Below are 27,778 nucleotides of genomic sequence, written 5' to 3'. Positions count from 1 at the left end.
CTCATAAGCCTTTATTTGTTGGCATATCCTACACTGTCTTATCATTTCCCTGGCCCAAAACCTGAGGTCTATTATATGTTTTTAAATCTCTTGGCTGCTTGGTTGTACTCTTATCTTAAGAGTCTATCTATGTATTTAACCTGGTAAATCTTTTGTTTTCTGGGGAGTATAGTTCTCCCTTCTTGTGTGCACCATTTTATATTTTTTTTTAGATAGTATCTGGCAGGATGGCTAGTAATCTGAGTTCTTTCTCTTATTCTGTGTTTTAAGTGAGGCCATCTCTTAGGCCCACAACTGGAACAGGCTCTCATATCAAGACACTTGATTTGTCCAGTTATTGCCTCAGGCCACTGAATCTCTTTCCTTTTGGTGTCCTGGGCAATGAGTACTCACAGTTGCTGGCTTCATCAGGGTTTTCTCTCTTGGTATATAGTCCTGCAGACATGGGCTATGGCAAAAGCATATCTGTTGTCCATGTAGATGTTGGTTTTCTCGTCAGCCCCACAAGTTCCAAGGTTGCTCTCTGTACCGACGAGGCCAGGGGTGGGGAGTCAGCCCAGATGACATTTGTCCACCACAGTAACACAGTAAGTTGGCTTGTCTCTGACCAGCATGGAGAAAACTGCTCCCGTCTGTAAAGCAGGTTATCTCGGCTCCTGGCTGAAGTCAGTCTTCTATCCGTTGAATTCTTGTCAGCTAGTTGCAGCCCAGGAAGTGTTGTATCTGGATGTCCATCTTAGGGGGTATCCCCTCAACCAGACAGGGGATAGGAGCAGCCTAGGATGACCATAAATGAATGGGATACCCAGCCCATCTCTTAGTCCACCATTTTCGGGTAGTCCATGAATACGTTTTGACCCATTGGCCTGGAGGAAGCCCCCATGTCTATCAAAAGTTGGGTGGCCCCATCTATCTCAATAGCCGTCTTCACACAGAGCTGTTATTTTCACCACTTGGGGTGGGTGTTTTTCGAGGCCTGGGATTTTCTGGCCCTGGCTTCTATTTGTTAGGGCCCTCTTGGACCCTGAAGCTGGCTCCTTTACTTGCAATGCACACACTGGTCTTTTTCAAAGAGTTTTATCTCTCTTTGATTGGAGTCTCTTTTTTTTTTTGCTTTCTGTAAATTCTTTCCTGTCACCTTTTTCTTTCTTCACCTCTCTCTATTCCTCTCTATTCCTCTCTATTCTTCTGAACTCACAGCAACTTATCTCTATTCTTTTTCTCTACTCTTTTCTTCTAGACTTACACTAAACCTTCTCTATTCCTCTTCTCTATTCCTTTCTTTTAAATCTTCTCTCACTTGCTATTACCATCAATCATTTTAATATGTAGTATACTTCCTAAATCTTTCAATGACTTATCTTGTAGTCTCTGTAGCCTCTGGAGCCTTGTCTACACTGACAGAATGTCTCTATGAGCTAGTCTAGAAAGGCTGTGGGTAACTTATCTGATCTCTGCTTAACCTCATGTGTCCTGATCAAACTTAGTGGGGTCTCATATAATCTTCTCTCTCAAGACCTATCAGCGGAATCTGGCGTGGGCCTCTGGGTGTCCCTTACCTTCTGTCACATGAAGGTCTCAGTCAAATCTGCTCCAAATTGACCTGCTGCTGACCACGGCCTGATCAATTGACGGGGTCCCCAATCTGAAGACCAGAACCTGCAAAGGTCTTGTGAAAGCAAAGCTTTTACCTTATTTATTGCTTTGAACTCTGTGTAGACTGATGCATTTGTGAGGCTGCATGACTGCTGTTCACATCACACTAGAAACCACAACCTAATTCAGTCTGTAAACCTTGTCCACAGGTGTAATGTGAGCTCACCTCTGAAGCTCTAAGAAAGAAATCAAATCAGAACAAATAGCTTTATCTATAGCATTTCACAGTAAGGACTATTACGATGTTGAAGGTTCATACAGTTATTAACAATTTTTAAAAGGCAACTTGAGTTACATTTGACACTTATTTGAATTTAACTTTTAACAAAATAGAAACTTTGGTAGAAGTGATATACAACAAGAACAACAAAGTAAACATTTTATATCTAACATAAGAGCACAAGTCCTCACCACTTCTTCTTGTCTGAATTTTCACCTTTGAACCAAATCTTAATGGAAGTCTCATATAAATAATGAAATTATCTCAGACAGCAATGGCTAGAAAGTCTATCAAAATAGAAGCTTACATATATATATATATATATATATATATATATATATATATATATATATATATATTTCTGACTCAGGACAGCCTGTAACTTTTTAGCTGTAACTAAAGGAAAAAAGTGCTCTTTTATTTATTAAACTAGGAAAACTCACTATCAACTCTCTTATTATAGAAGCTAAAACAACTGTTGGCCCCCTTCTAAGAGCCGCTTATGAAAACAGTCTGTTCTCTTCAAGGTTCTTTCTGTTGGTGTCTTTTTCTTGGCCACAGAGCAGGGCGAATTATCAGTTTTTCTTGTGCAAATTGAGACTGTCTCACAAGTAAGTTTTAAACTAAATTAAGTAAGCAGTTTTAGTAGTTCATCACATCAAATCAGGCACCTGACACACTCTGTCTCTTTCTCCAGAGGAACAGAGCTTTCTCTTGGCCACAAGCTATGGAACAGGACTTGCCTGTCTCATTGTTTCTGCTTTTAAAACTCAGGATGTTAACACAGTATCAGTCCAGAAGAAAGAAAAGGAACGTCAATTGTCAGTCAGAGTCCAAGAACATGTGAAACAAATAACACAGAACGAAGTTTATCAAGAAAAGACAAGGAAAGACAACACAATAGACTGCCCCTATCACTATATCAGAGGCACAGAATTGTCAACAATCGCAGCGGTGTCTGGAAACCGCATGGCCTGTTGGGAAACGTAGTTCTCAGGCCGGCTGCCATCTTGGATATAATTGTCAAAGTTGCAAGGCCTGTTGGGAAACGTAGTTCTCAGGATGTCGCGCGCACTCACTAAAGCCCTTATCTCTCGCTAGCCGCCCGCCTGTATGTGTTCGCCACCCGCCTCTCGCTTCCCGCTCGTACTTAATTCATCACACAGGAGGCTGGAAACTCATCTCCTGCCTTTCTGCAGCTATATTTTTGTACCGGCGGCTTTATTCCTCTCTGCCGGCAATCATGTTACCTATTTCTAACTCAAGATGTTTAACACAGCAGATTAACAGCTAACACACAGATGATTTGCCAAGAAAAGACACACACATATAAAAAAACAACACAAATAGCTCACCCCTCTCACGAGCAGCATATAAAACACAGATAGCTCACCCCTGCCACGGGTGGCACAAATAACACTTAACCACATTTGGTCATGACCCCAGATGGAGAAGGATTCCACGTCTTCTCCCCAAGTAGGAGCGCTCCTGTCTCCTTGTTCCAAAACAGGGCAGCCAGACCACTCTGACTCCCTAACCACCCGGGAAGCGTCCTTCTCGGGCTGCAGCCTGTGGGTATCAACACGTCTGTCCATCCACAATCATTTGGGCCCTCACGGTCCACAATGACAGCTGCGCTCAGTCTCCGATGGGGAAAATTCCCCTCACCAAAGAAACCAATATCAAACACAGAAACAAGGACAGCAGCAGAAACCAAAACACAGAGACAAAAAACAGCAGCGCTGCACTCAGACACACTCCACTCATACAGACCTACCTCCAAGGGGCCATCGTGAGTCCTGGGGTCGTGCATTTCCCGGTCAGGGAACCAAATGTAAGACCCCAAAAGGGGACTCTCACCCAAGTCCGGACCTGTACGAACCCAAGGACACACGAGAAACCTTCTTGATGCAATTGCAGAGGAGGTTTAATGACGAGGGCCCTCGGGCCGGAATATATCTCACGCAGGAGATAGGGATTCCGACCCTCTAGCCCTGGAAACTTGGGATATTTATGGGTAGGGGTTGGGGAGAGCGGGAAAGTTTGGCGCGGTTACATATGATTGGATATCTCAAACATCCGTTCCCAAGCCTGGTTTCCATCTAGCCCCCATCCCAATTACCCTAATTTACATCTGTATCTTGCTCCTGGGAGAATTCCTTTCAAGTGACTTCCGTTTACCCAGGTATTTTATTGCCTCTATCTTGGGTCTTTTGTGCCTTTGAAATGTTTATTTAAGCCCTTGGAATGCACCCCAGGGGCAGCTAACACTTGAGTGTAAATTGAAACTCTGAACCTAAGAAACCTATGTAAATTGAAACTCTGAACCTAAGAAACCTAATTTTGAGACCTAAAATTTCATTTTTACAATTTATTCTTTCACACCATAAACATCAGTAGTATTGTCAGCTGGTGGTGACCACCAAAAAAGATGCCCAGATATCGCCAAATGTCCACTCTGCAGCCAAAATCACGATCCCCCCACCCCTACCCCAGAGAATAATGGGCTTACATGACAGGACATAAGCCACCCACACCGTGAAGATCATCTGACCCTGTGTCAGACATTGGTTTATGGTGCTGAGGTTGACCTATGGCCTTCACCATGCTAAGCACATGCCATCTGCTGAGGCACACCCCCAACTCAAGTGTTACATAACCTTAAATGGTGTACCACACACTAACTTGATAGCTGGACATTCTTTACCTTAGGCAGTGGTGACACTCCGCACCCCCCGCCTTGCAATAGGTACAGTAATTGTCCCCATTTTACAGAGGAGGAACCTGAGGCTCAGAAGGTAACGTACCCAGAACCTCACTCTCAGTGGGTAGCAGAGTCAGATTTGGAAACCAGTCAGTCCAGACCACTTAGGTCTTTACTACCCATGTCTGTAATATAAAACTGTACACTCTGTGGGTGTGGATGGAATATGACTGAGGCATTAGTCTAACCTCATTCTGGTTGACAAGCTTTGTGCCATAGAAGATGCCAGTTCCAGGAAACTAGCATTGTTAACCAGGCATGGGCAAGCTGTCACAGCTCTTTGTGGCTGTCAGCCACTAGTGTGTCCCTAGCTCTTTCCTCCCTGCATCTCTCTCTCTCTCTTTTCTTGCTGGCTTGCCTGGGCTAGCCTGGCGTTGAAGGCTGCCCCACCTCTGCCTCTCTTGTGCTAGGGATACAGTCATGCTTACTCACTACTCCATGCTACTTTCTGATCTATCTGGTTTCCTCTTCCTTCAGGTCCTTTAGCCTGAGGAGCTGTCTGACTCTAGCACCAAGCCCCAGGGGGCTCCTTCAGTCCTTGCCTGAGGGAGCTGACTACAGGGGCAGATAGGAGAGCAGTTAGTGTGTGGAGGTTAAATACGCCACAACTGGGATGGAAAGGGGACTTTGCGGGTGGGAGTCCTCCACAAAATGGTCACACTCAGCTTGGGAGAAGAAATAAGTTCTACAGAGAAGGCCAGGCTGGGGTGTAAAAGTGAGTGGACATTCACCAGTCAGATGAGGCAGGCTCTGGTCTGCCAGCACAGCAGGTGCCAAGGCCTGGTGAGAAGGGAAACAGCTTGCCAGGTGTGCACAAAGGCCGGACTTCGATTCCCCAGGGATACACAACACAGATGTGGTAACATAAGCCTGTAATCTCTGTCTCCAAGTCAGTTTGTTGTCCATCATAGACTTTGGCCTCCCATAGCAGTAAAATTGAGAGAGGTTATCAGCCTTGAAGTTTGGGGTTTGAGGAATTTGTGTTTATTTGTTTTGTTTGGGTTTTTTTGGTTTTCTTAAAGTTTAATCATTTTTTAAAATTCTTTTTTTTTTTTCAAGATATATTTATTTTATGTATTCACCATGTATTCAGACACACCAGAAGAGGGCACAACATTCCATTGCAGAGGGTTGTAAGCCACCATGTGGTTGCTGGGAATTGAATTCAGGACCTCTGGAAGAGCAGTCAGTGATCTTAACCTCTGAGACATCTCTCCAGCCCTTGTTTTGTTTTTTAACTACCAGATTCAGCCAGATTTTGATGACTAAGTACATCATGCCACTTTTAAGATTCACCATTTAGTCTTTTGTTAGCTGGGTACAGCAGTCCTTATGTGCCTGCCATACCAGCTAACTAGGGAGACTAAGGCAGGAGGATTGCCTGACCCCAAGCACTTGAGACCAGCTCGGGCAGCAGAGCAAGACCCATCTCAATAACAGAGAAAAAGAAGAAAGATTCCTTTGTTTAGGTCTTGGTTTTGTTTGCTTGTGAGTTTTTATGTATATCCCAGGTTTGTTTGTGTGTGTGAGATAGGGTCTCATTATGTAGCCCTGGCTGCTCTGGAGACAGAGATCCCCTGACTCTGTTTCCCCAGTGCTGAGATTATAGGTGTATACCTGTAAGCCCCAATAAAAACCTAATTTCTCATACTTGATTAGGAAGGCCTCCAAAGTTAGGAAACCAGGCCTCTTGAAGGGATCCAGAGACAGTTTCCTCTGAGAGCTCTGGACCCAATCAGTGCATTGATCCCATGACAGATTTACAGTGAGATACTTTTGCTGGGAGCTGGTGAATCCTGGGAGGTGGGGCCCAGCTAGAGGAAGCAAGTTCCTGGTGTGTGTCCTGGTGTCTTTTCCTGGCCATTTCCTATGTTCCTTCTCTCTGCTTCCTTCCTGGCGTTTAAAGCACAAACGTCTTTTCTGTCATGATGTTCTGGCCAAGTTCATGGAGCTTCATGCACAGCCACAAATTAAGCTCTCTGAAGCTGTACCCCGAAACAAACTTTTCCATTGTGCTGCTCTGTCACGGAGTGGGTCACAGCAATGAAAACAGTTACTAACACACAGGTCCTTTAAGTTGCCCAGGCTAGCCCAGAACTCAGCAATCTTGCCTTAGTATCTACTGTAGCTGGGCTACTACATGCTGTTTCCAATGAAAGTTTTAAGTGGGGTTAAGGCAGGCTTCTGGTGCAAGATTTTAATCCTAGTCCTTGGGAGGCAGAGGCAGGGTGATCTCTGAGTTCAAGGCCAGCCTTGGCTACAGAGTGAGTTCTAAGACAGCCATTGATAATAAACCTTGTGTCAAAACAAACAAGCAAACAAACAGTGAAATAAAAATGGAGTTAAGATGTGGTCACATCCACTTGGAAGGCAGAGGCAGACAGATTTCTGAGTTCGAGGCCAGCCTGGTCTACAGAGTGAGTTCCAGGGCAGCCAGGGCTATACAGAGAAACCTTGTCTCGAAAAACCAAAAAAAAAAAAAAAAAAAAAAAAAAAAAAAAAAAAAATGTGGTCACATCTGCAGCTCTCAAGGATTCCTCGGGCTGATGAGGGAGGAAGGTGGAAAGAAGAGGCCAGGAACCTTCAGGGTCTCTGAAGAGAAGTCTGCACTGAGAGAAGAAGGCAGAGATGGGGTTCTCAGGAGGAAGCACAGGCAGGGCTGAGGCAACTGATTTGGGATTGAGGAAAGGCAGGACTGAAAACCTCTTTTCCATGGTTATAGTAGTGGAGGGGCAAAGACCACTTGGTGAACAGTCATTGAGGCCAGCTGTGGGTGGGGCTTGAGAGTTCCTCAGCTAGGAGCTGTGGGTGGCACCAAGCTCAGGGATACCCTAACCCTAACCCTAACTTAATCCTAGTTCTAACTTAACCCTAACCCTGTACTCAAGCCGCCCTGAACCTTCTCCCCACACAGCCTCCCATCTCACCATGTGCATAAGGAGGCTTTTCCAGCCTTCCTCTCTCCACTGGGCATGGAGGACCACTGCCCTGAAACATCCCCTGAGCAGGCATCAGGAAGCCCTCCGCTGGACACATTCTAAAGGCCGGAGTTACAGAGCAGTCATTTTTGACATGGGCGGAGTTCTCGTGCCTTCTCCAGGGACAGTGGCTGCGGGTAAGCTCCTTACTCTTGGTAACTTTTAGAGGCTAAGTGGAGTGTGAAAGTAGAGACAGACAGGCCCTAGAGTCCAATTCTAATCCCCACTTAATGCAGTGTGTGGGGCAGTTACTCAGCTGCTCTGAGCCATGGCTGCTTGTCAGCGAATCAGGGCTAAGAAGGGACCCTCCTTCCCGGGGAACTGAGGGAGGGTTAAAGGAAATGACCTATGGAAATTATGATAGGTCAATTGGTAGCATGCACAGAGCCCTGGGTTCAGTCTCTACCTCACAAGCCAGGTGTGGCATTTGGTACTTTGAAGCTGGAGGATCAGGTAGGTATTCAGGGTCATCCTCAGCTAACCAGCAGGTTCAAAGGTAGCCTGAGCTAGAAGAAAGGTTGTCTATAAATAAATAGTAACACGGGAACTTTGCCTTCTGCCTGAGTGTCGTGATGTGGGCTGTTAGGTTCTGCTATGCCAGTGACCAAAGCCTCGGAACCTGAGTCCAAGTAACTCTTTTCTCCCTTAATAATGACTAAACCAGTAACAGCCAGAGAAAAAGTACGAAAACGGAGTCCCCAACCTTGGCAGTAACAAACCTGAAGCTGTCCCAGCACAACCTAGCTAGGGTGTGCACTCCCCACAGCCAGACTCAAGCCTGTGTTACCTTCTGGAGTTTTTGTCATACGTGATATGACTTCATTGTGAGCTCACAGCTTAAGTCAAGGATGGGCTAGCATTTCCAAGAAGAGGCAAAAGGTCAGGATCTTAGTCACTGAGAGCTATAGAGTCTCTGCTGAAAGCACGTGAATGCTGCCCATTCAGAGTCAGAGCAGCCCGGGATGGTGGTAAATGAAGGCATAGCAGGCAGTCTGTCAGGGACCAATGGGATTTTCATGTGTCACAAGATACTGTTTTGTTGGGTTGGTATTCAACTTCCTCAGAAGGCAAAGCCATTCTGACTCACAGGCCATATAAAAAGTGACATTGGCTAGCTTTGGCACAGGCTGGCCCACTAGGCCCAGGAAGTACAGTGTTAGACCCTGGGTCCATTCTCAGCACTGCAGGAAGACTGGGGCAGGGGAGGAGACTGGGAGGACCCGAAGGTCACACAGCCTCTTCCCAGCTGTGTACCACATACCTGGGTTCCAGTGCAAGGAAAGAAGCTTCTTTGTTGTCGTCCTGTCCTCACCCCTACCTGTTGCCATGATAAACACCATGACCAAGGGCAGCTTGGGAGGAAAAAGTTGTCTCTATGGAGTTCTAAACCCTAGCCAAAGTCTGTCATGGAGGGAACTCAGAGCAGAAGTTCAAGGCAGGAACCTGGGGGCAGGAACAGAATCAGAGGCCATGGAGGACTGTTGCTTGTTGGCTTGCTCCCTCCCCATAGCTTGCCCATCCTGCTTGCTTGCTTGCTTTTTCTTTCTTTCTTCCTTCCTTTCTTTTACTTTTTAAAAGATTTATTCATTTTTATTTATATGAAAACATTATAGCTGTCTTCAGACACACCAGAAGAGGGCATTAGATCCCATTACAGATGGTTGTGAGCCACCATGTGGTTGCTGGGAATTGAACTCAGGACCTCTGGTCGTGTCTCTCTTTTTTTTTTTTTTTTTTTTTTTTTTTTTCCCCATCACCTGTCTTCTGACACAATAAAGTAAAACACTAGACATCTTTCTAGTCATCTAATTCCCAGGACACAGGGTGTTCTGACTTCTAATCAGGTGCCACATGTCATGGTGCAAGCAAATCAGTGAAGCTGTCCTGTTTTTTTTTTTCCTTCTTTCTTCCTTTCTTCCTTTCTTCCTTTCTTCCTTTCTTCCTTCCTTCCTTCCTTCCTTCCTTCCTTCCTTCCTTCCTTCTGTCCTTCCTTCCTTCCTTCTGTCCTTCCTTCCTTCCTTTCTTTCTTTCTTCTTTCTTTTTTGTTTGTTTTTCGAGACAGGGTTTCTCTGTGTAGCCCTGGCTGTCCTGGAACTCACTCTGTAGACCAGGCTGGCCTCGAACTCAGAAATCCGCCTGCCTCTGCCTCCCAAGTGCTGGGATTAAAGGTGTGCGCCACCAGTGCCCGGCGTCCTGTTATCTTTATCTGCTTCATAATTCAGTGAGATTGTTCTTCTCATGCCTGTGCGTGTCTATGTGTGGCTGTACACCTGTATCTGGGTGTCTCTGTGAGCGAGAGCCGGGCATCACCCCAGGGCCTCGCAGGTGCTGTGGCACTGAGATCTACACCTAGCCCCCCTGGGACTGCTTCTGATCAAATGACCAGTTGAGGATGGCTCCAATGGGCATCCCCACCGTGGAGGAGTACTTCAGGATGTACTGTCTTCACACGGGCATCCCACCCATAGACAACTGGAACTTCTACATGGCTTTCTCCTTTTTCCGTGTGGCTGCAATCCTACAGGGAGTCTACAAGCGGTCACTCACTGGTAAGCTTTGGCCTCATGGACACAAAGGCCTTGAGGAGATGGTTTGGCCAGAGTGGTGTAAGGCTCAAATTATTTTCCCGTCATCATGAAAGTGGGTGTGTGTAGAGCCAGCAGTGGTGGCACACACTTGGAAAGTGGGGATACAAGGACGGAGAGCTCAAGGGTATCCTCGTCTGTTTCTGGGAAGCTCCAGGAAGCCCTGTGTGGGTGTGTGGGTGGGTGAGGGACAGAGAGAGGAAAATGCCAGCATGCTCCATGACATTGGCATTATTACCCAGAGAAGATAGTGCCGAGGAACTGGCCCTGTCATTTTCTCCCCAGAGCTAATCATGTAGAATCTCTTACTGTTCCTGGTACTGCAGAAATGATTTGGAGTGTCACTCATCAAACCAGCCTTTTCTTGTTCTGTTTGCTTTTACCTGTTTGGTTGGCTTTTAGAGAAAGGGTTATTACTCTGTGTAGTTCTGGCTGTCCTAGAACTTGCTCTGTCCCAGCCTGGCCTCAAACTCAGAGATCTGCCTGCCACCACCTCCTAAATTAATAGTGTGCGGCATCTTAAATTAGTTTCTTGAGGAAAACAAAGGCCAAACAGCAGTGGACATCCAACCTCCAATTTCTGGTTCTGCGGCCACTGACTTATCACCCTCTCCAGACTCAGTTTCCCTGCCCATCATGTTCAGATTCAGGTCCTAGTGCTCCCTGGGAGTGCAGGGCCCTGGCCCTGGTGTGGACCGGTGTTCATCCAGTGGCTGGGTCTGCCCACAGGGTTTCAGCCATGTCACTGACTCACACATCATCAGGGTGGTGATGGGTAATCAGTTCTCCCTCCATTCTCCACAGGACAGGCAAGCTCAGCAACAGCCGAACAGAGTGGAAAGCTCACTGAGTCCATGGCTGAGCTGGCCTGGGATTTTGCCATCAAAGAAGGGTTCCGGGTTTTCAAAGAGATGCCAGCCACCCAAACACTGACAAGATCCTACCATGCATGGGCTGGGCCGCGGTCCCCAAGGACTCCCACGGGTGTGAGGAGTCACAGCACTACAGCAGCTGCTTCCCCTTCTGACGAGGCAAAGGGAGGCCTGATCATCTCTCCAGAGGGCCTGTCTCCCCGGGTCAGAAAGTTGTATGACCAGCTATTGCAGTTTATAGAACAGAAGGTGTACCCCCTGGAGCCAGAGCTGCAGAGACACCAGGCCTCAGCCGACAGGTGGAGCCCTTCCCCTCTGATAGAAGACCTCAAGGTAAGCCAGCCTGTCAGTGTGGCAGACCCTAGCCACTGAGGCCAGAGGCAAGGAGGCTGAGTGGAATCCTCTTGGGTTCCTATCACTAGAGAGAGGCAGCTGCTGGTTGATCAGGTTTCATCCTGTCACAGTGTGTGTGTGTGTGTGTGTGTGTGTGTGTGTGTGTGTGTGTGTGTGTCTGGGATGAGAAAGGAGAGTGGTAAGCTGGGTGGAGTTCTTCTCCTGTGATCTTCATACTTGGGAGGTAGAGGCAGGAGAAGAAAAAGTTCAAGCCAACCTCAACTACTTGAGACCCCATCTCAAAATTGAGAAATATGACCTGTGGCTTGGAGAGACTCATCAGGTCAGATGGGCATCTGTCACACAGATTTGAGAAACAAGCCACATTATGGGAACTCTGTAGCCAAATTCTCTTGCCAGAGGTATCAGAAGCAGAGATCTGGGCGTTTATAAAGGGTCCTCCTCACCCTGCTTTGGCTGATAAGTTCTCTCACTGTTCTGACAACACCTTCAGTCTATGGGGCCTGTGGTCAGTCAGGACAACACAGTGAGGGAACCTGTGAAAAGCAGCTCATCCCAGGGTGACAGTCAGAGGCAGAAGGAGACACATGAACCTATAGCAGAGGCCTTCCTTTCTTCACCTTTTATTCCATATGGTCGTCCAGCCTAGGGAATGGTGCCACCCACATCAGTAGGAAGGTTCGTTACTCACCTCTGGAAAAAAGGCTTCCTCAGGGCCTGTCCTCAAAGGTCTCAGGAGCCTCCCAGGAGCTGGCTGTGTCCCAATAGGATCCCTGACTGTGCTAGTGTTACTCCTGATGAGTGAGGCATGGGGGGTGGGATATGCAGACCTGGAATGAGCTCACCTGGGCCTTGCTAGTTCTCTCTGGTTTATGCCACCCACACCTGCAGGTTTGTGTCCAGCCAGTGGGTCTGCCTTGGCACTGCTTTGAGTATATGCTGTGTCTCTGACTGTACCTTGCTCTCTCTTTGTGAGCCACTGGTCAAGATAAGATTTGATCTCGGCTGGAGAGATGACTCAACGTTAAGAGAACGTTCTGCAATTGTAGAGGACCCAAGTTCAGTTCCCAGCACCCACATCAGGAGACTCACAACTGCCTATAATTCTAGGTCCAGGCATTCCAGTATTCCATGGAGGCAATCCTCTCGCATCCATGGGCCTGTGCATTCACATTCTTCCACATACACATGCTTGGGTTTTTTTCTTTGTTTGCTTTTTTTTTTTTTTTTTTTGAGATGGGGTTTGTCTGTGTAGCCCTGGCTCTCCTGGAACTTGCTTTGAAGACCAGGTTAGCCTTTAACTTCCAGATCCTCTAGTCTCTGCCTCCCTCCTGGTTGAGCACCACCACAACACATCTTTTGTTATGTTGATTTGTTTTGTTTTTGTTTTTTGAGGCAGCTTCTCTCTGTGCAGCCCTAGCTGGCCTGAAATTCAACATGTATAGCAGCAGCCTAGCCTCAAACACACACACACAGATACACACACACACACACACACACACACACACACACATACATTTTTTAAAAGTAATGTTCAGTGATTATTGTTCTCTCTTTCCCGGACAGGAGAAAGCCAAGGCTGAAGGACTTTGGAACCTTTTCCTACCCTTGGAGACAGATCCTGAGAAAAAGTACGGAGCAGGGCTGACTATGGTGGAATCCGCTTATCTGTGTGAAGTGATGGGCTTGTCTCCGTATACTTCTGAGGTACAGTCTTCACAGTTTTCTGAGCATGTGAGAACATGGCACCTCTCCCCAAACAGATAGCCAGGGGAAAACCCTGCATGGGAAAAGTCCATCTCAGAGCATCACACAGCCAGAATCCCTGATGGGCAAGGCATGCCAGCATAGGCACTTGACTAAAGCCTGACTCAGCAGGGGAGATACCTAGGGGTGTGGCCTGTGGGAGCTTCTAGCCCCTGGCTTCAGGGTCCTTAAACTCAGAGAGCAGCCGTTGAGATTCAATTTTAGTGTGTCAGTTGGGGGAGGAAACACTTTCATGAGTGGTCAGAGTATCAGTGATGTGGAAGGGATCCTGCCTCACCTATCTACGAGGTCAGAGATGTGGGGAACACAAATCTGTTTCTTCTCCTCAGATATTTAATTGCTCTGCCCCGGATACGGGGAATATGGAGATCCTGGTACGGTATGGCACTGAGGAGCAGAAGGCCCGCTGGCTGGTGCCTCTGCTGGAGGGCAGGATCCGTTCCTGCTTCGCCATGACTGAGCCCCAGGTACTGTGTTCATAGCTTTGCCTTTGGCTGGGCCGCAGCTGCTCTCTGCTCCTGCATGATATAAGTCCCTAGGAGCTCTAAACAGAATGTGGTCTCTCTCATACAGGTGGCCTCCTCAGATGCCTCTAACATCGAGGCTTCCATCAAAGAGGAAGACGGCACCTATGTCATAAATGGTCACAAGTGGTGGACCGCAGGTACTAGGCCTGAAGTATGCTTCTCAAATGCTTCAGTCTGTGTGGATGGGCAAGCCTGAGGCCTAGTATGAGCTGCATGGAGTGGTTTAGGGGTGTTGCTGAGGCCTTTGAGGGCCAGGTGATGACACCTATGGCTGAACTACTGCAGACAGATCTGTAGGAATCTGTTAACTGAATCTTCTCTCTTTATTTTACCCTTCCCATTTTGGCCGGAAGTCTTCTTGGTGGCTTCCCTTTGTCTTGAAGTCAGGTGTATTGTGTCATAGGGGCTTCCGAGTCTCTGTGCCTCAGCTCACAGAGCCCCCATACTTCCCTTACTGCAGAGATTCCGAGGTCCCATCCCATTTCACAGGAGGAAACCAGGACTTGGGGTGACCAGTCACTTACCTAGGGCTGTAGCAGCTGGTGGGCGTTTTTGAGATGAGGTTTCACCGTACTCTATGCTGACCTCAGACTGCTATGTAGCTGACTCTGGCCTTGATCTCTGCATCCTCATGCCTCTGCATTCCAAGTGCTGGGACTGCAGGTGTGTGCCACACACCAGGCTCAGATTTATGTATTTGTCAAAAATCCACGTACTTGCTAGACATGGTGTTGTGCAAACTGTAATCCCAGGGCCTGGGAGGTAGTGGTAGAGGTTAACACAAATGTGGCGATGTCCTCCGAGTTAGAGGCCAGCCTGAGCTACATAAGAACCTATCTAGAAAAAAACAAAAATAAACAACAAATCCAAATGCTACATTGTCTACAGGATTTTAATAGGTTTCTTTATAATTCCTTTGCTTGTTTGTTTTTGGGTTTTGTTGCTGCTGCTGCTGTTGCTGCTGTTGTATTTGTTTTTGAGATAGGGGCTGTCTGCCTTGGAACTTGTTTACCTAGAAGAGGCTGCCCTTGAACTCCCAGGCATCCACTTGCCTCTTTTTCCAAGTTGTGAGGCTAAAGGCTTAGGCCACTACACCCAGCTTCGTTATGTTTCTTAAGCAGTGGGCTGGAGAGATGGGTCAGGGGTTAAGAGCACTTGTTCTCACAGGGGACCTGGGTTCATTTCCCAGCACCCACATGCTGCTCATGTCTTACCATTCCAATTCCAGGGATCTGATGCCCTCTTCTGACTTTCTTGAGCACCAGGAATCATGTGCTCATACATACAAACATGCATGCAAAACACATACAAAACTTAATGTTTTTAATTTTATAATTGTTATGAAGTGAACACTTACCACTTGTTCACTGAGACATGTGACTCTTACTGTATCCACTCAGTAATGAAGATTCTGACTCAGGTCACAGAAGCCCTCAAAGAACTCATCCTCCTCCTGTTGTCTAATTTCCTAGGAACCTGTTGACCCTGTGGGGAAAATCTAATATTCAGAACCACCTATGACTAGAGGAGGAAGGAAGAGAGGGGAGGGGAGAGAGGGAGGCAGGGAAGGAGGGAGGGAGGGAGCGAGGGAGGGAGAGAGAAAGAAAGAGAGAGAGAGAGAGAGAGAGAGAGAGAGAGAGAGAGGGGTGTGCCTTGTGGTTTGGGCAAGTGGTCCATCTTGAGCTGTGTCCCCAGTCCCTCTGTCCATCATGGTGGATTCTGAACCACTAGCTCCATTATGCAGTGTGCAGTTGGGTGTCTTGAGCATATGTGTCACATTTTTGACATGGAGAGAACACAGCTGATATTCTCACAGAGGCCACCCAGAGAGGCTTCCAGATCTCCCACAAAACACAACAGTGGCCTGCTGGAGGCACACACCACAAGGGAAGCCTGGGAAGCAGTTCAGTTGTCTTCTGGGTGTGTCCAGGATTGCCTCTGTCCTGGGTCTGCAACCAACATTGTCCACAAGAGGGCACACTCTCGTCAAAGGTTTTTGTAGCCAGTGCTATCTTGGCTGCTCACCAGGGATGGATTTGTCAGCTGTTTTGTAGCATCCATGGTGGAAATCTCCATGTTGCCCACTACCTCACATGGACCTCAGCGAGCTAGAGACACTGTCCATAGCCGCTCTGATATCTTGTTTATGTTTTTTAAAGTCTAACATGGTTTTTATTTAACCTTTTTTTCTCATGGAGATAGACAGAGGTCTCGGCAGTTAAAGGCACTGGGTGCATTTACAGAGGACTAGCACCCACCCACACGTCAGCTCACAACTATCTGTGACTCTAGCTCCAGAAGATCTGACACCCTCTTCTGGCCTGTGTGGGTACTGCACACACATACAGACAAAAACTTACACAGGAAACTTAACACATTGCTCTTACAGTGAGTGTGGTAAGTTCCCACGTCCCTGCAATGTTTTGTCTGCCCTTGAGGCTGCATGTCTCTCTCTGATCATGGAGATCTATCAGGGTGCTGGAGCCTGTACTCGGTTCTCTGAGCCTGTAGATCTTTCAGGGTCATAGGTTTGCTTTCCACAGGCCGGGACTGCATGTGGTTAGAGACTCCATAGTCCTGGAATCCACTGATAGGCCTGTCCCTCTTCTTCCTGGCAGGCATCCTGGATCCACGCTGCAAACTCTGTGTGTTTATGGGAAAAACAGACCCACAGGCTCCAAGGCACCAGCAACAGTCTATGCTCTTGGTTCCCATGGACACGCCAGGAATCAAAGTCATCCGGCCTCTGTCGGTGTTTGGGTTAGAGGATCCTCCAGGTTAGACCTTCCAGAGTCAGTCACCCTGAGTGTGGCTCTAATATATGACAGCAGTTTGGGGAGCTCTGGTTCTGTGCAGAATTTGCCACATGCCAAGGATCTGAAGGTACTGGTGAGGCCCAGCCTTTCCTTTCCTAAGGAGCATGGCCCCCTCAGCAGACTGCCTGTGAGTGCTTATGCTTTCCTTTCCCTTCTAAGCTCAGAAGCAGGAGTCCTAGGGAGGAGACAGGCAGGCAGAGGCACCAGGCCTGCATCCTCCTGGCTTTGTCTTGTGTGAGCACACGCCAGTGGACTCCCTCACTTATGTGTGGGGAGGGACCTGTCCAGTGACAACATTCACACCCACACTTCTGCCATCTCCAGAGGACTGACTCACCACTCCTCATCTAGGACCTCTGGCCTGCATCCTATTTTAACCATGAGGCCAGCGAGATGCTCAGTGGGTATTTCCACCAATCCTGATGACCTGAGCTCAGTCCCTGGGACCCACATGGAACAGCGAATGAGCTGGCTGTGCTAGCTGTCCCCTGAGCTCCTCACACATGCTTGGGCACCTGTGTACTTCATCCCACCCCAAATACAACCACGAAATAATACACGTAAAAAGAAAAAATAAACAAAACAATATCTGTGGCCAGCTAGTTGCTCAGTAGATAAAGATGCTTGCTGCAAGCCAGACAGCCTGAGTTCATTCCCCAGGACATACATGGTAGAAGAGACCTGACTCCTGGAAGTTGTCTTTGGACCTTCCCACATGTACCGTGCCTATATGCTGACATTACACACATGCAGTGGTGGCACATGCATTTCATCTCAGCCGGTGGGAGGCGGAGGCAGGCAGGTGTCTGAGTTCACGGCCAGTCTAGTCCACACACTGTAGGTATGAATTCTCTTTCTGTTTTTGTCCCATCCCTAGCTGTGACCCAGTTAGAAGCCTAAGGGCTGTGAACAGTGGTAGTGATAGCCATAACCTAAGCAAGGTATACAGACATCCAAAGAAACTGCACTTTGGTCTTTCAGGTGGTCATGGTGAGGTACGGTTCAAGGACGTGCGTGTGCCAAAGGACAACATGCTTCTGGGCCCTGGCCGAGCCTTTGAGATCGCTCGGGGCAGGCTGGGACCTGCCCGGATTCATCACTGCATGAGGTTGATCGGGTATTCAGAGAGGGCCCTGGCACTCATGAAGGCAAGGGTAAGCCCCCCTTTTGCCAACACTGCCTCAAAGCCACTGTTGTTGGCTAGGGAAATCCAACACAGGTACCCTTCTGAGAACAGGCCTCATAGGATGGTGTCCATGCCTGGAATCTGCATCTCTGCTTTGCATATGCTATACTTGGCCACAGCTGATGTCCAGAGTGGGATGGGCACCTCTCTATCTTTGGTGGCCAGAAGCCGAGGCCAGGCTTTATGGTGGCTGAGAGCAAGGTTCCAAACCCCAGAGGATTGTGGGCAGCCAGAAGCCATTTGTGTTTGCAATAGGTGATTAAAACTCAGAGCCCAAGGAGAAACTGCATGGCCTGTTTGTGCCCTGGGGGCACAGGACCTGGCCCCAAGCATAACAGCTTCTTGTCCAGTATGTCCAGGCATGATATTTTAAGCATATAATTCTAGCACTCAGAAGCTGAGGCAGGAGGATTGTTGAAACTTCAAGACTAGCCTGTAGACAGTGTCCATCATATGTCATTGTCTCAAACAACAAAAGTCCTTTGCCATGGGCCCCTTAAAAGCTGAGGTCTCTATTACAACCACCATGGCAGCAGAGTGAGGATCTGCAGGAAGCAAGAAGGCGGTTCTGTTAGTTGTGACCGAGCTGGTGTAGGTTCAGACTTCAGGAGTCTTGCCTCACACAGTTTGTTTTAGGCATCTTTAAGGAGCACACAGTTTGGTAAAAACTTATTCTGGTGATGAGTAAACCCTGCCTGCACATCAAAGAATACAGGAATCTCTCTGAGAAACAAAGTAAGCTAAATATCACTCAGAAGTGACTCCATTGAGACTCTTTGTAAAGACCATGTGACGCTTTTCATGAAGATGGTTCTATACATTGCTTAAGAGAAACGAGCCTATAGAAGGCTCTGGGGGAGGGTGCCTCTGCAGGAGGATCTGGTGTGGTCTCCAGCCACAAAGATAAAACAAAGGGCTCCAGACTTTTAACTGCATCCTCTCTCATGGCTCAGGGTCTCTTACAGCCCACGCTGGCCTGGCACTCTCCATATAGGCAGGGATGACCTTGTTGGGACTCAGGTGCAGGCAGCACACCATCCCTGGTTGGAAAGGAACTTCTTAGTATAGAGATGAACTCACTGTGATCCTAAGTGTTTTTAAAGCAGGCTGCCAGGGACAGATGTCATGATGTTTGCCTTGAACCCCAGCTCTCTGTAGACAGAGGAAGGTGGGTCTCTCTTAGTGACAGAGGCCACCATGGTCTGCATAGCAAGTTCCAGGAGAGCCAGGGCTACATGGAAAGACCTTGTCTCAAATGAACAAATAGGCAGAGGTCACTGAACTGTACATGCACTGGCACTGTGTTTCTAATGGCGGGAGTGAGAACAGTGTGCTGGCCCAGCATATGAAGGTATCTGCTGCCAAGGCTGATGAAGTGAGTTGGATTTCTGGGACCTACATAGCGGAAGGAGAGATCTAACTGCTCCAAACTTGTCCTCTGACCCTCATGCTCAAAATATATAAGACTTTAAAACTGTATCTATGTGCACATTTTAATGCATGCAGGAAATGTGGAAGGACAAATAACAATCATCATTTTTTTAAAGATTTATTTATTTTATGTATATGAATACATTATTGCTCTCTTCAGACACACCAGAAGAGGGCATCGGATCTCATTACATATGGTTGTGAGCCACCATGTGGTTTCTGGGAACTGAACTCAGGACCTCTGGAAGAGCAGTCAGTGCTCTTAACTGCTGAGCCATCTCTCCAGCCCCCAACAACCATGTTTTTGAGATGGGTTCACTGTGCTGCACAGATTGCTCTCAAGCTTTTAGACTCAACCAGCCTTCCTACATCAGCCATCCAAACAGCTCACTCTTCTGATACACCAAGCCCTGGACAGCCACCTGCTGTCACTATCAGCAGGTAGGTGGTGGGACACTAAGTATTTTTTTTTCTTTTGAATGAAAATTGACAGTCATGTCACAGATATATTGTTTCTGTAAAAATTACTTTTCCAGGATAGATAAATAAAACATGGGAAAGAAGAGAGCTTTTGATTCTCGTTGTCCCTTCTAAGTTGGAGCTCCAGGCTGTGAGGCTGGCCATCACCAGCAGGTGGCAAATTGCCCCTTGGTGGATACCCTCAGACCTTCCTTCCCCTTCCTGGGAGCAGCTGGCTGGGGCCATTTCTCTTGCCTTAAGCCCACAGCTTCACCAAAGGGGACTTAGAAGTTCTAGATCAGGCATTGGTGGTGCACGCCTTTAATCCTAGTACTAGGAAGGCAGAGGCAGGCATATCTCTCTGGAGTTTGAGACCAGCCTTGCCTACAGGACCAGAGCATCCAGGGGTACACAGAGAAACCCTGTCTTGAAAAACAAAACCATGTGGCTCTCAGCTCAAAGAAGCTTATTTCAGAGCCACGTGTGAGTGAGCACTGTTCAGGAATATAGATTTAATTACCTCAGATTCCACTGTGCAATGTGCTAAGTTTTACAGCGTTTCTTGTTCATTTGTGGTTTTTCGTTTTTGGGTTTTTTTTTTGTTTGTTTGTTTTGTTTTGTTTTTTTGCTTGCTTGTTTGTTTGTTTGTTTTTTGCTTTGTTTTCTTCAGACATGGTTTCTCTTTGTAGAGCTGGCTGTCCTGGAACTTGCTTTGTAAACCAGCCTGGCCTTGAACTCACAGAGATCCACCTGCCTCTGCCTCTCAAGTGCTAGGATCAAAGGCAAGTGCCACAACTGCCTGGCTCTGTTTTCTTGGCAGACATGATCTAATGATGAATCACACACACACACAGCATAGACCTCATAGAGATCCCCCTGCCTCTGCCTTTGGGATGAAGCATGTGTGCTGCCCGCCCAGCTTCATGAAGTCTGTATAGTAACAAAGGAGGAAGTCACAGAACACTTGCAGGTGCACTGATGATGCTTCAGGCAGGCAAGGAACAACACAAGTGGAAACATCTCTGCTGTGTCTCTGGCACTACCTGATGACTTTCTTAGCTCTTGGGTTGGTGGAAGGTAGTGCTCTTCACATCCCAGAAGGATTAACCTTGGTCACAAGGTCGTTGTCAAGCACAACAGAGGATAAGAAATGACTATTGAGATGCTGTGATAGCAGGACATTCCTGGCTGTTGACCTGTAGCATTCCAGGCTCTGCAGGATCACTGTAGCTGTGATCAGCCATCAGCCTCTGGAGGGTGTCCTCTATAGGTGTGGCATGTGTAATGAGCAGTGCATTGCCTAACTCACACCCTCACCACCAGTTAGCTGTCAGGCAGGCTGCTCCTACATCTGCTCTCTCATCCTGTGTGCCCAGCTCCTCTGCGGGTCATCCAGTCTGAGCTTCCCAGGGCCACTCGAGGCCCAGCTCCTCAGCCTTGTCTCTCTGGTATCTGTAGGTGATGACCCGCACGGCCTTTGGGAAGCCCCTCGTGGAGCACAGCACCATCCTGGCAGACATTGCCCGGTCACGTGTGGACATCGAGCAGGCACGGCTGCTGGTGCTGAAAGCTGCCCACCTCATGGATGTGGCCGGAAATAAGGTGGGAGGCCTCAGAGGTGACAGGAGTCACCCTGAGGTGACACTAGAATCTTCCTGTCTCTCATTGTTTGGCAGCTGTGGGGATGGCTCAGTCTTGGACACTGATGGCTGCTAATGATCTTTTGAACACTAGAGGGTCATCTATTGCAAAGCAGACAAGGCTGGGGGAGAGACGTGAACTTCCACCAAATAGTCAGCCCTGTACTCCCAGGTCTTCAACAAGACCAGGTGCAGGAGGTAGATGAAGGAGGAGAGCTGGGAGAAGGGACACCCCCAGACCTGGTCCAAATACATTAGCCTACAGAGGAGCTTGTTCCCATAGCAACATTACCCATTTCCTATAGTGGGTGGCCATGATGCATGTGGACTGCTGTGTTATCCAGCCTCCCATGCAGGGGCCCTAGAGTATGGCAAGAGCTGCCCTACCAGGTAGTGGATTCAGGTATTCTGTCCCTGGTTCTTTGGTGCCCTCGTTGCTGGTTGCTTGAGGATGCCCAGGTCTAGCTTTGGTCCACTGTTGCCTGCAGCAGTGTCTCTAGCATCTACCCTGACAGTCAGGTTGTCTTTCTGTTGTCCTCCTAGCTCCTCATCCTGTTCTTCTAACTCTGCCTTCTCCTGCAGGCTGCAGCTTTAGAGATTGCCATGATTAAAATGGTAGTCCCTTCCATGGCCTATCGTGTAATTGACCGTGCTATTCAGGTGAGCTGCCCTGGACTGGCCTCTGCCTGTGCCTGCTGCCTTCCTCTCTAAACAGAGCTTGTGCAGGCCCTACCCCTTGCCCTCCTGGGACAGTAGGACAGTAGGACAGTAGGACAGTATGTGCCTTGCTCAGTGCATTCTGCTTGCATGTAGGGCGTCAAATGACAATATGGCCCTATGTGAAATCTGGAACATAGAGTGGAACATGGGACCTCTGGTGAGAAAGCAGTTGCCAGCTGTTTTGAATAGACTGTCACTTTTAGAACTCAGGCTTTCTTCTGTCTTGTGTTTGCAGGCCTTTGGAGCAGCAGGCCTCAGCAGTGACTACCCCCTGGCTCAGTTCTTTGGCTGGGCCAGAACCCTGCGCTTAGGTGATGGTCAGCTGACAGTGGCTAAGATGGAACTGAAGAATCACTCCAGGCTGCAGGAGCCAGCAGCGTCCAGAGTGTAGATGCTGTGTCTGGAAAGGCCTGGTTTGTGTGGTTCTTACATCGCATCCATCACCTCAGTCTGGGACAGTTACTGTCACCTGAGCCTTCTGGGGTCTCTTCCAGAAGATGTTTCTGGAGAGGCTGAGTTAGAGCATGTTTTAGGCATGGAGGAAGCAGATTTGAGTGCAGGCCTGGGTAGCTGTTCTTGAGTTCTTCAGAGTTGACCTGTGACCCCTTTCCTCCAGGCTCTAGAAATCTGAACACCATGTGCTCTGATCTCTCCAGAGGTGATGAGGGTCCTTCTTGGGGCTTCCAGGAAAGCAGAGGGAATGGGTCACCGCAGATGTTCCTGGGAACTGGGATGAAGCCACTCTGTGATGCCCCAGAAGTGCCCACGCATGGAATACTGATTCAGATTCTCTGTTGGAAAGGGGCTTTGGGGACAGAAAGAATCTGTCTATTTCCTATGTCACATGAAGGGCATGGGGGATAAAGGTTCCCACTGCCCCCTGACTCAGGTAGCTTTCCCAGTGCTGGCCTTATGTCCCAGGGTCCCATGGGACATGGACGCCACAGCTCCTGATAATGCCATGTGTCTTCTTCACACCTCACCAGCTGTTCAGAAACCTCACCAGAGGAGCCATGCCATCTGAGTAAGACCCTCTGTAACTGTCACTATCTGCCACCTGCCCTCTTGGTTGTGTTGGGGCACGGAGGGTGTCAGGCAACATGCCACTGAGATTTGAAGAGTACTGTGCCCTCTCTCCGGATGGGTAATGGTCACCTCTGCAAGGTCTGGCTTCTCCAAAAAGCAAGGGCAGCACCATCCCAGAAAAAGATGGAGTCATGGTTGGAAGGAGTCAAGCTTAAGGTGCTGCCACAGGCCAGGTCAGGTCAGGTAGCCTGGCAGACACCATCATGTGCTATCCTGTAGACTTACCTCAAGGGACCTGCCTTCCCCTCATTGCCCTGCTGCTGCAGCCTGGGCCATGCACTGCAGACTGCACAGTTGCCACAGGCTCCTGAATAGGTTTCCCAGGTGTGCTAGTCCCCACTTGGGCTGGGGACACAGGTGCCACCACACCTGAAGGAAGATCCATGAGGGGCCCAGCAAATTCCAGCAACCTGAGCCCCACTTCTGTTTCAGGCCTGAGAGAAAAACAAGGGTTTATAAAACAGGAAGTGGTTATCACATAGCATGTGATGTGGGCCTTAGAATGTCTCTTGACCTCTGAGGTTAACACTTGCTCTACTGCCATGCTAAGGCATGATGACCCCATGTCTGCCTCAGACTAGCTGCTTCAAGGCTGCATGCAAGCTCCTGGTCTTAACCACTGAACCATCTATCTAACCCCCAGTTTTGATTTGTAAAAGACCCTTCTGGGGCTGGGAAGCATGCTATGCAGGGAAAGTCTTTGCTGCCCAAGCATAAGCTCCTGACTTTGTGCTCCAGAACCCACATGGGAAAGTTGGGTGTCTGCGGCATTGCACTTGTGATCAATGGGAGAGCCATCAGAGGAGAGTCCTGGTGGATGAGCAGCTAGCCTTGCCTGCTTAGGCCCTATCTCAACAATCAATGTAGCCACCTCCTGAAGAATTACACCCAAGGTTGTTCTCTGGCCTCCACACACACATGGACACATGAAACACTTGTGTACACACACACACACACACTTGCTATACTGGCTGGTTTTGTGTGTCAACTTGACACAAGCTGGAGTTACCACAGAGAAAGGAGCCTCCCTTGAGGAAATGCCTTCATGAGATCCAGCTGTAAGGCATTTAAGGCATTTTCTCAGTGATCAAGGGTGGGAGGGCCCGGCCCATTGTGATGGTTATCACATAGCATGTGATGTGGCCTGGGCTGGTGGTCCTGGGTTCTATAAGAAAGCAAGCTGAGCAAGCCATGAGGAGCAAGCCAGTAAGATCTCTCCATGGCATGGTTGAGTTCCAGTCCTGACTTACTTTGGTGATGAACAGCAATATGGAAGTGTAAGCTGAATAAACCCTTTGCTCCCCAATTTCCTTCTTGGTCATGATGTTTTGTGCAGGAATAGAAACCCTGACTAAGACATTTGTGCACATGCACTCACATGTGCACACACATACACATGCACACACAGAGTGCATAACTCCTTCACTCTTCACGTTGGGGTTTGTTTGAATTGAGAATGTAATGAACTTGTGACTTGTGTAGACATCCAGTGTTGCTATTTTTCAAGGACGTTGGGAAGGCCAAAAAATGCAGGAAGGAACAGAAGGAACACAAGAATGCCCGCCACCTGCCTCAGTTTCTAGACAAGAAAGACGGCCTTCTGAGTACAGTCAACACTGCTGTGCTTTATTTAACCATGGAGAGGCACACTTCTCTGCCGAACTGGAAAAGCTATTAACAAAGTAGCTGTAACAATCAAAGTGACTCTTGCTGGGCAAAACTGCACTCACTTGCTCTGGGAAGCTGCCTGGAGTTCCCTGGTTTCCACTTTCAGTTCCTCCTGCATTTATCAAGAGAATCAATTTGACCAACCTCTCAGAAATGTTTACCACCCGTTCAAGGGGAAGCTCCCCAATGTCCATGGACTCCAGTGGAGTCTCCCACAAGAACAGATGAGAGAGAGAGGAGCCGTGGCTTCAGAAGACACAAGGGAAGGACCCCTCCCTGCCTTCTTCAGATCTGACCATCCGGGGTCAGTTGGGAACTGTCCTGGTACCCAGTAGGGAAGGACATGTGACTTTGAGCAGGCTGCTCTGTGATCCAATGGGCTAGCTTTGGTGATGGTGAAGTCTGACCAGTTTTATGCGATTGCCACCATGCTGGCCGATGTGTCTATAAAGAGGATCAAGGCAGAGCAATTCTGTATTCTCTCACCACAGGGTCTATCTTACAACAGGGATGACAACATATCCCCTGGGCTTCTCTTGCCACACATCAGGCTGGATTCCCATAGGGACGGTGACACAGTCTGACACTGGGGGTCCTGTCCTACCCAGTCCTTTTACTGGGTTTTGACAGGATCTACAGAGGACTCAGCATAGCAGGCAAGAGCTTGCCACTGAGTTACATCCCTCACCCCACAATGATAGCTTTCTTTTTGTTCTGTTTGATTCGGTTCCAAAGTTTGGCTTTTGAAACAGAATCTCTTTATATAGTCCAGGCTAGCCTTTAAACCAGGGTCCTGTCTCTGAGTGTGGGCATTAAATGGTGGGGGTTAAACTTAAGGGAGGACGTTCTTCACAGTAGTAAAATAGGGTTGGGGACAGGGGGTATGTTGCTCAGTGGTTAGAGCATGCCCTGGCGTCCATGGAAGCCCAGGTTTCCCCCTCAGCATATAAACCAGTGTGGTAGTCATAATCTGTTTTTCAGAGAAGGGGCAGGAAGGCCCTGACTCAATAAATAAACAAGAAAACAAACAAAAAGGTTAAAAAGACAAGAAATCAATAAAAGTGATGTCAAACTGGTCTGTGTGATAGATGATCAAACAGTCTGTAGTTCAGAAATCCCTGTCTCCTTACCATTTGCCAATAAGAAATGATAAACAATAGGAAGGACACCACATTGAGGGACACACACACACACACACACACACAGAGACAGTACTGGGTATAGTAGCACATATAGATGCCTCTGAGCTGGAGGACAACTTGATCTACATAAGGAGACCTTGGCTAAAACCAGTAACAAAAACAAACACACAGGGCTTCTTCAACTCAAATTCAAAAGGACAGTCATCTACCAAGGGGGAAAATGAGCCAGCATATGAACATCTAAAACCTAGCAGAGAAAACACAGGCTGCACACAGACAAAGACATTTTATTTAATCTCACTCGAAATGCAGAATAGAACAATCGCTGGCTTTGAGAACAGATACTAACAGAATTGATAACAATATCGGGAAAGGGGTAAGGGTGTGGCAGTGCTGGGGCCGACAGCCAAGGATAGAGACTTTGTTTGAGACAGGGTTTTTCTGTGTAGCCTGGCTGTCCCTGAAATTCATTCCATAGACCAGGCTGCCCTCATAGGCATGACTGACTCTGCCTCCCAAGTGTTGGGAATAAAGACGTGTTATCAATGACACTGCCGGGCAAGGCTATAGAGTTTTGTTTTGTTTTGAGACAGGGTTTTTCTGTGTAGCCCTGGCTGTCCTGGAACTCACTCTGTAGACCAGGCTGGCCTCCAGCTCAGAAATCCACCTGCCTCTGCCTCCCAAGTGCTGGGATTAAAGGCGTGCGCTATAGACTTTTTGAACGTGGATTCTTTTTTTTCCCTAGCTAACTATAGGATGCTCCGCCAGCCGAGCTCCCAGTCAGCCCGAAGTCACGAGGGCCAGACACAGACACTGCACAGCACGGTCTAATAGCTAAGCTGTGTTGTGTGGCAGGGTAGGTGCATCAAAGTCATTTGTTTGTTTGAGATAAGAGTCTCCCGTAGCCCAGACTAGTCCGGAACTCTTCCAAGTGGCTCAGGTTGGTCTTTAAGTCTTTTTTTTTTTTTTTTTTTTTTGTTTTTTTGTTTTTTTGTTTTTGTTTTTCGAGGCAGGGTTTCACTGTGTAGCCTTGGCTGTCCTGGAACTCACTTGGTAGAGCAGGCTGGCCTCGAACTCAGAAATCCGCCTGCCTCTGCCTCCCAAGTGCTGGGATTAAAGGCGTGCGCCACCACCGCCCCGCGGTCTTTAAGTCTTAATCCTCAGTGCTGAAGTTACAGGGCAGGTACCACAAGAAAGTAGACTTTCTTAAAAGTCATTCTTTGTTTTAGAGTTTTTTTAATTTTTATTTTATGTGCGTGAATATACTGTCACTGTCTTCTGACACACCAGAAGAGGCCATCGGATCCCATTACAGATGATTGTGAGCCACCATGTTGTTACTGGGAATTGAACTGGGGATCCTCTGGAAGAGCAGTTGGTGCTCTTAACCACTGGGCCATCTCTCCAGCCCGAAAGAATTTCAACACATTCTTGATTTGTGATACTTCCAACTTGAGAAGGGTTATAGGCCACATCCCATCGTAAATCAGGGAGCTCGCATGTAGCACTATATGTATTTAATTAGGAAATATCCTGTGACTTAGTGTCTCTACCTTTGTGAATTACTCAGTAAGTCAAAAGACAGATACAAACCGGGGCATTGTTTGTAATCGCACAAGATTGAAAGCCACCTAAAAGACGCCCATAGAACATTCTTTAAATGGGCATGTACGTGTAGCCAGCGAAACAGCAGGTAGCCATTTAAAAAGTAGTCAGTGAGGAAATGGGTGTGGAGATTCAAGATCCTGAACACAATCCAAAACATTTTGGCAAGGCAAAATGGTTTAATTCTGCACAAGGCTACATTGCCAGGCTGAGCAACGCGTACGCTGGTGACTTTTTTTAAAAAGGATCTCACTATATATATAGTGATGGCTAGCCAGAACTCGTATGTAGACCACCAGGCT

General features: G+C 47.9%; 1 protein-coding gene across 3 annotated transcripts in view; it reads left to right on the top strand.

Moving 5' to 3' along the window:
- LOC143437722 (acyl-CoA dehydrogenase family member 10-like) overlaps positions 1-25,805 on the top strand; it is a 28,552-nt gene extending 2,747 nt beyond the window's left edge. Inside the window, exons 2-13 of one of the 3 annotated variants that reach the window (XM_076922714.1) lie at positions 7,555-7,755; positions 10,087-10,167; positions 11,008-11,408; positions 12,996-13,136; positions 13,526-13,663; positions 13,770-13,860; positions 16,342-16,500; positions 17,521-17,693; positions 21,074-21,217; positions 21,838-21,915; positions 22,211-22,388; positions 22,592-25,805. In XM_076922714.1, coding sequence (XP_076778829.1) covers positions 7,569-7,755; positions 10,087-10,167; positions 11,008-11,408; positions 12,996-13,136; positions 13,526-13,663; positions 13,770-13,860; positions 16,342-16,500; positions 17,521-17,693; positions 21,074-21,217; positions 21,838-21,915; positions 22,211-22,366 — 1,749 coding nt within the window. In that variant the 5' untranslated portion in view covers positions 7,555-7,568 and the 3' untranslated portion in view covers positions 22,367-22,388; positions 22,592-25,805. Of the gene's footprint in view, positions 1-7,554; positions 7,756-10,086; positions 10,168-11,007; positions 11,409-12,995; positions 13,137-13,525; positions 13,664-13,769; positions 13,861-16,341; positions 16,501-17,520; positions 17,694-21,073; positions 21,218-21,837; positions 21,916-22,210 lie in introns of all 3 variants that reach the window. The other 2 variants (XM_076922713.1, XM_076922715.1) reach the window with 2 other exon arrangements.
- Positions 25,806-27,778: the final 1,973 nt, after the last annotated feature.

Source organism: Arvicanthis niloticus, chromosome 24, assembly GCF_011762505.2.
Source record: "Arvicanthis niloticus isolate mArvNil1 chromosome 24, mArvNil1.pat.X, whole genome shotgun sequence".
Lineage (NCBI taxonomy): Eukaryota > Metazoa > Chordata > Mammalia > Rodentia > Muridae > Arvicanthis > Arvicanthis niloticus.
The sequence above is the reverse complement of the archived record's forward strand: the minus strand, read 5'-3'. Positions and strand labels throughout refer to the sequence as shown.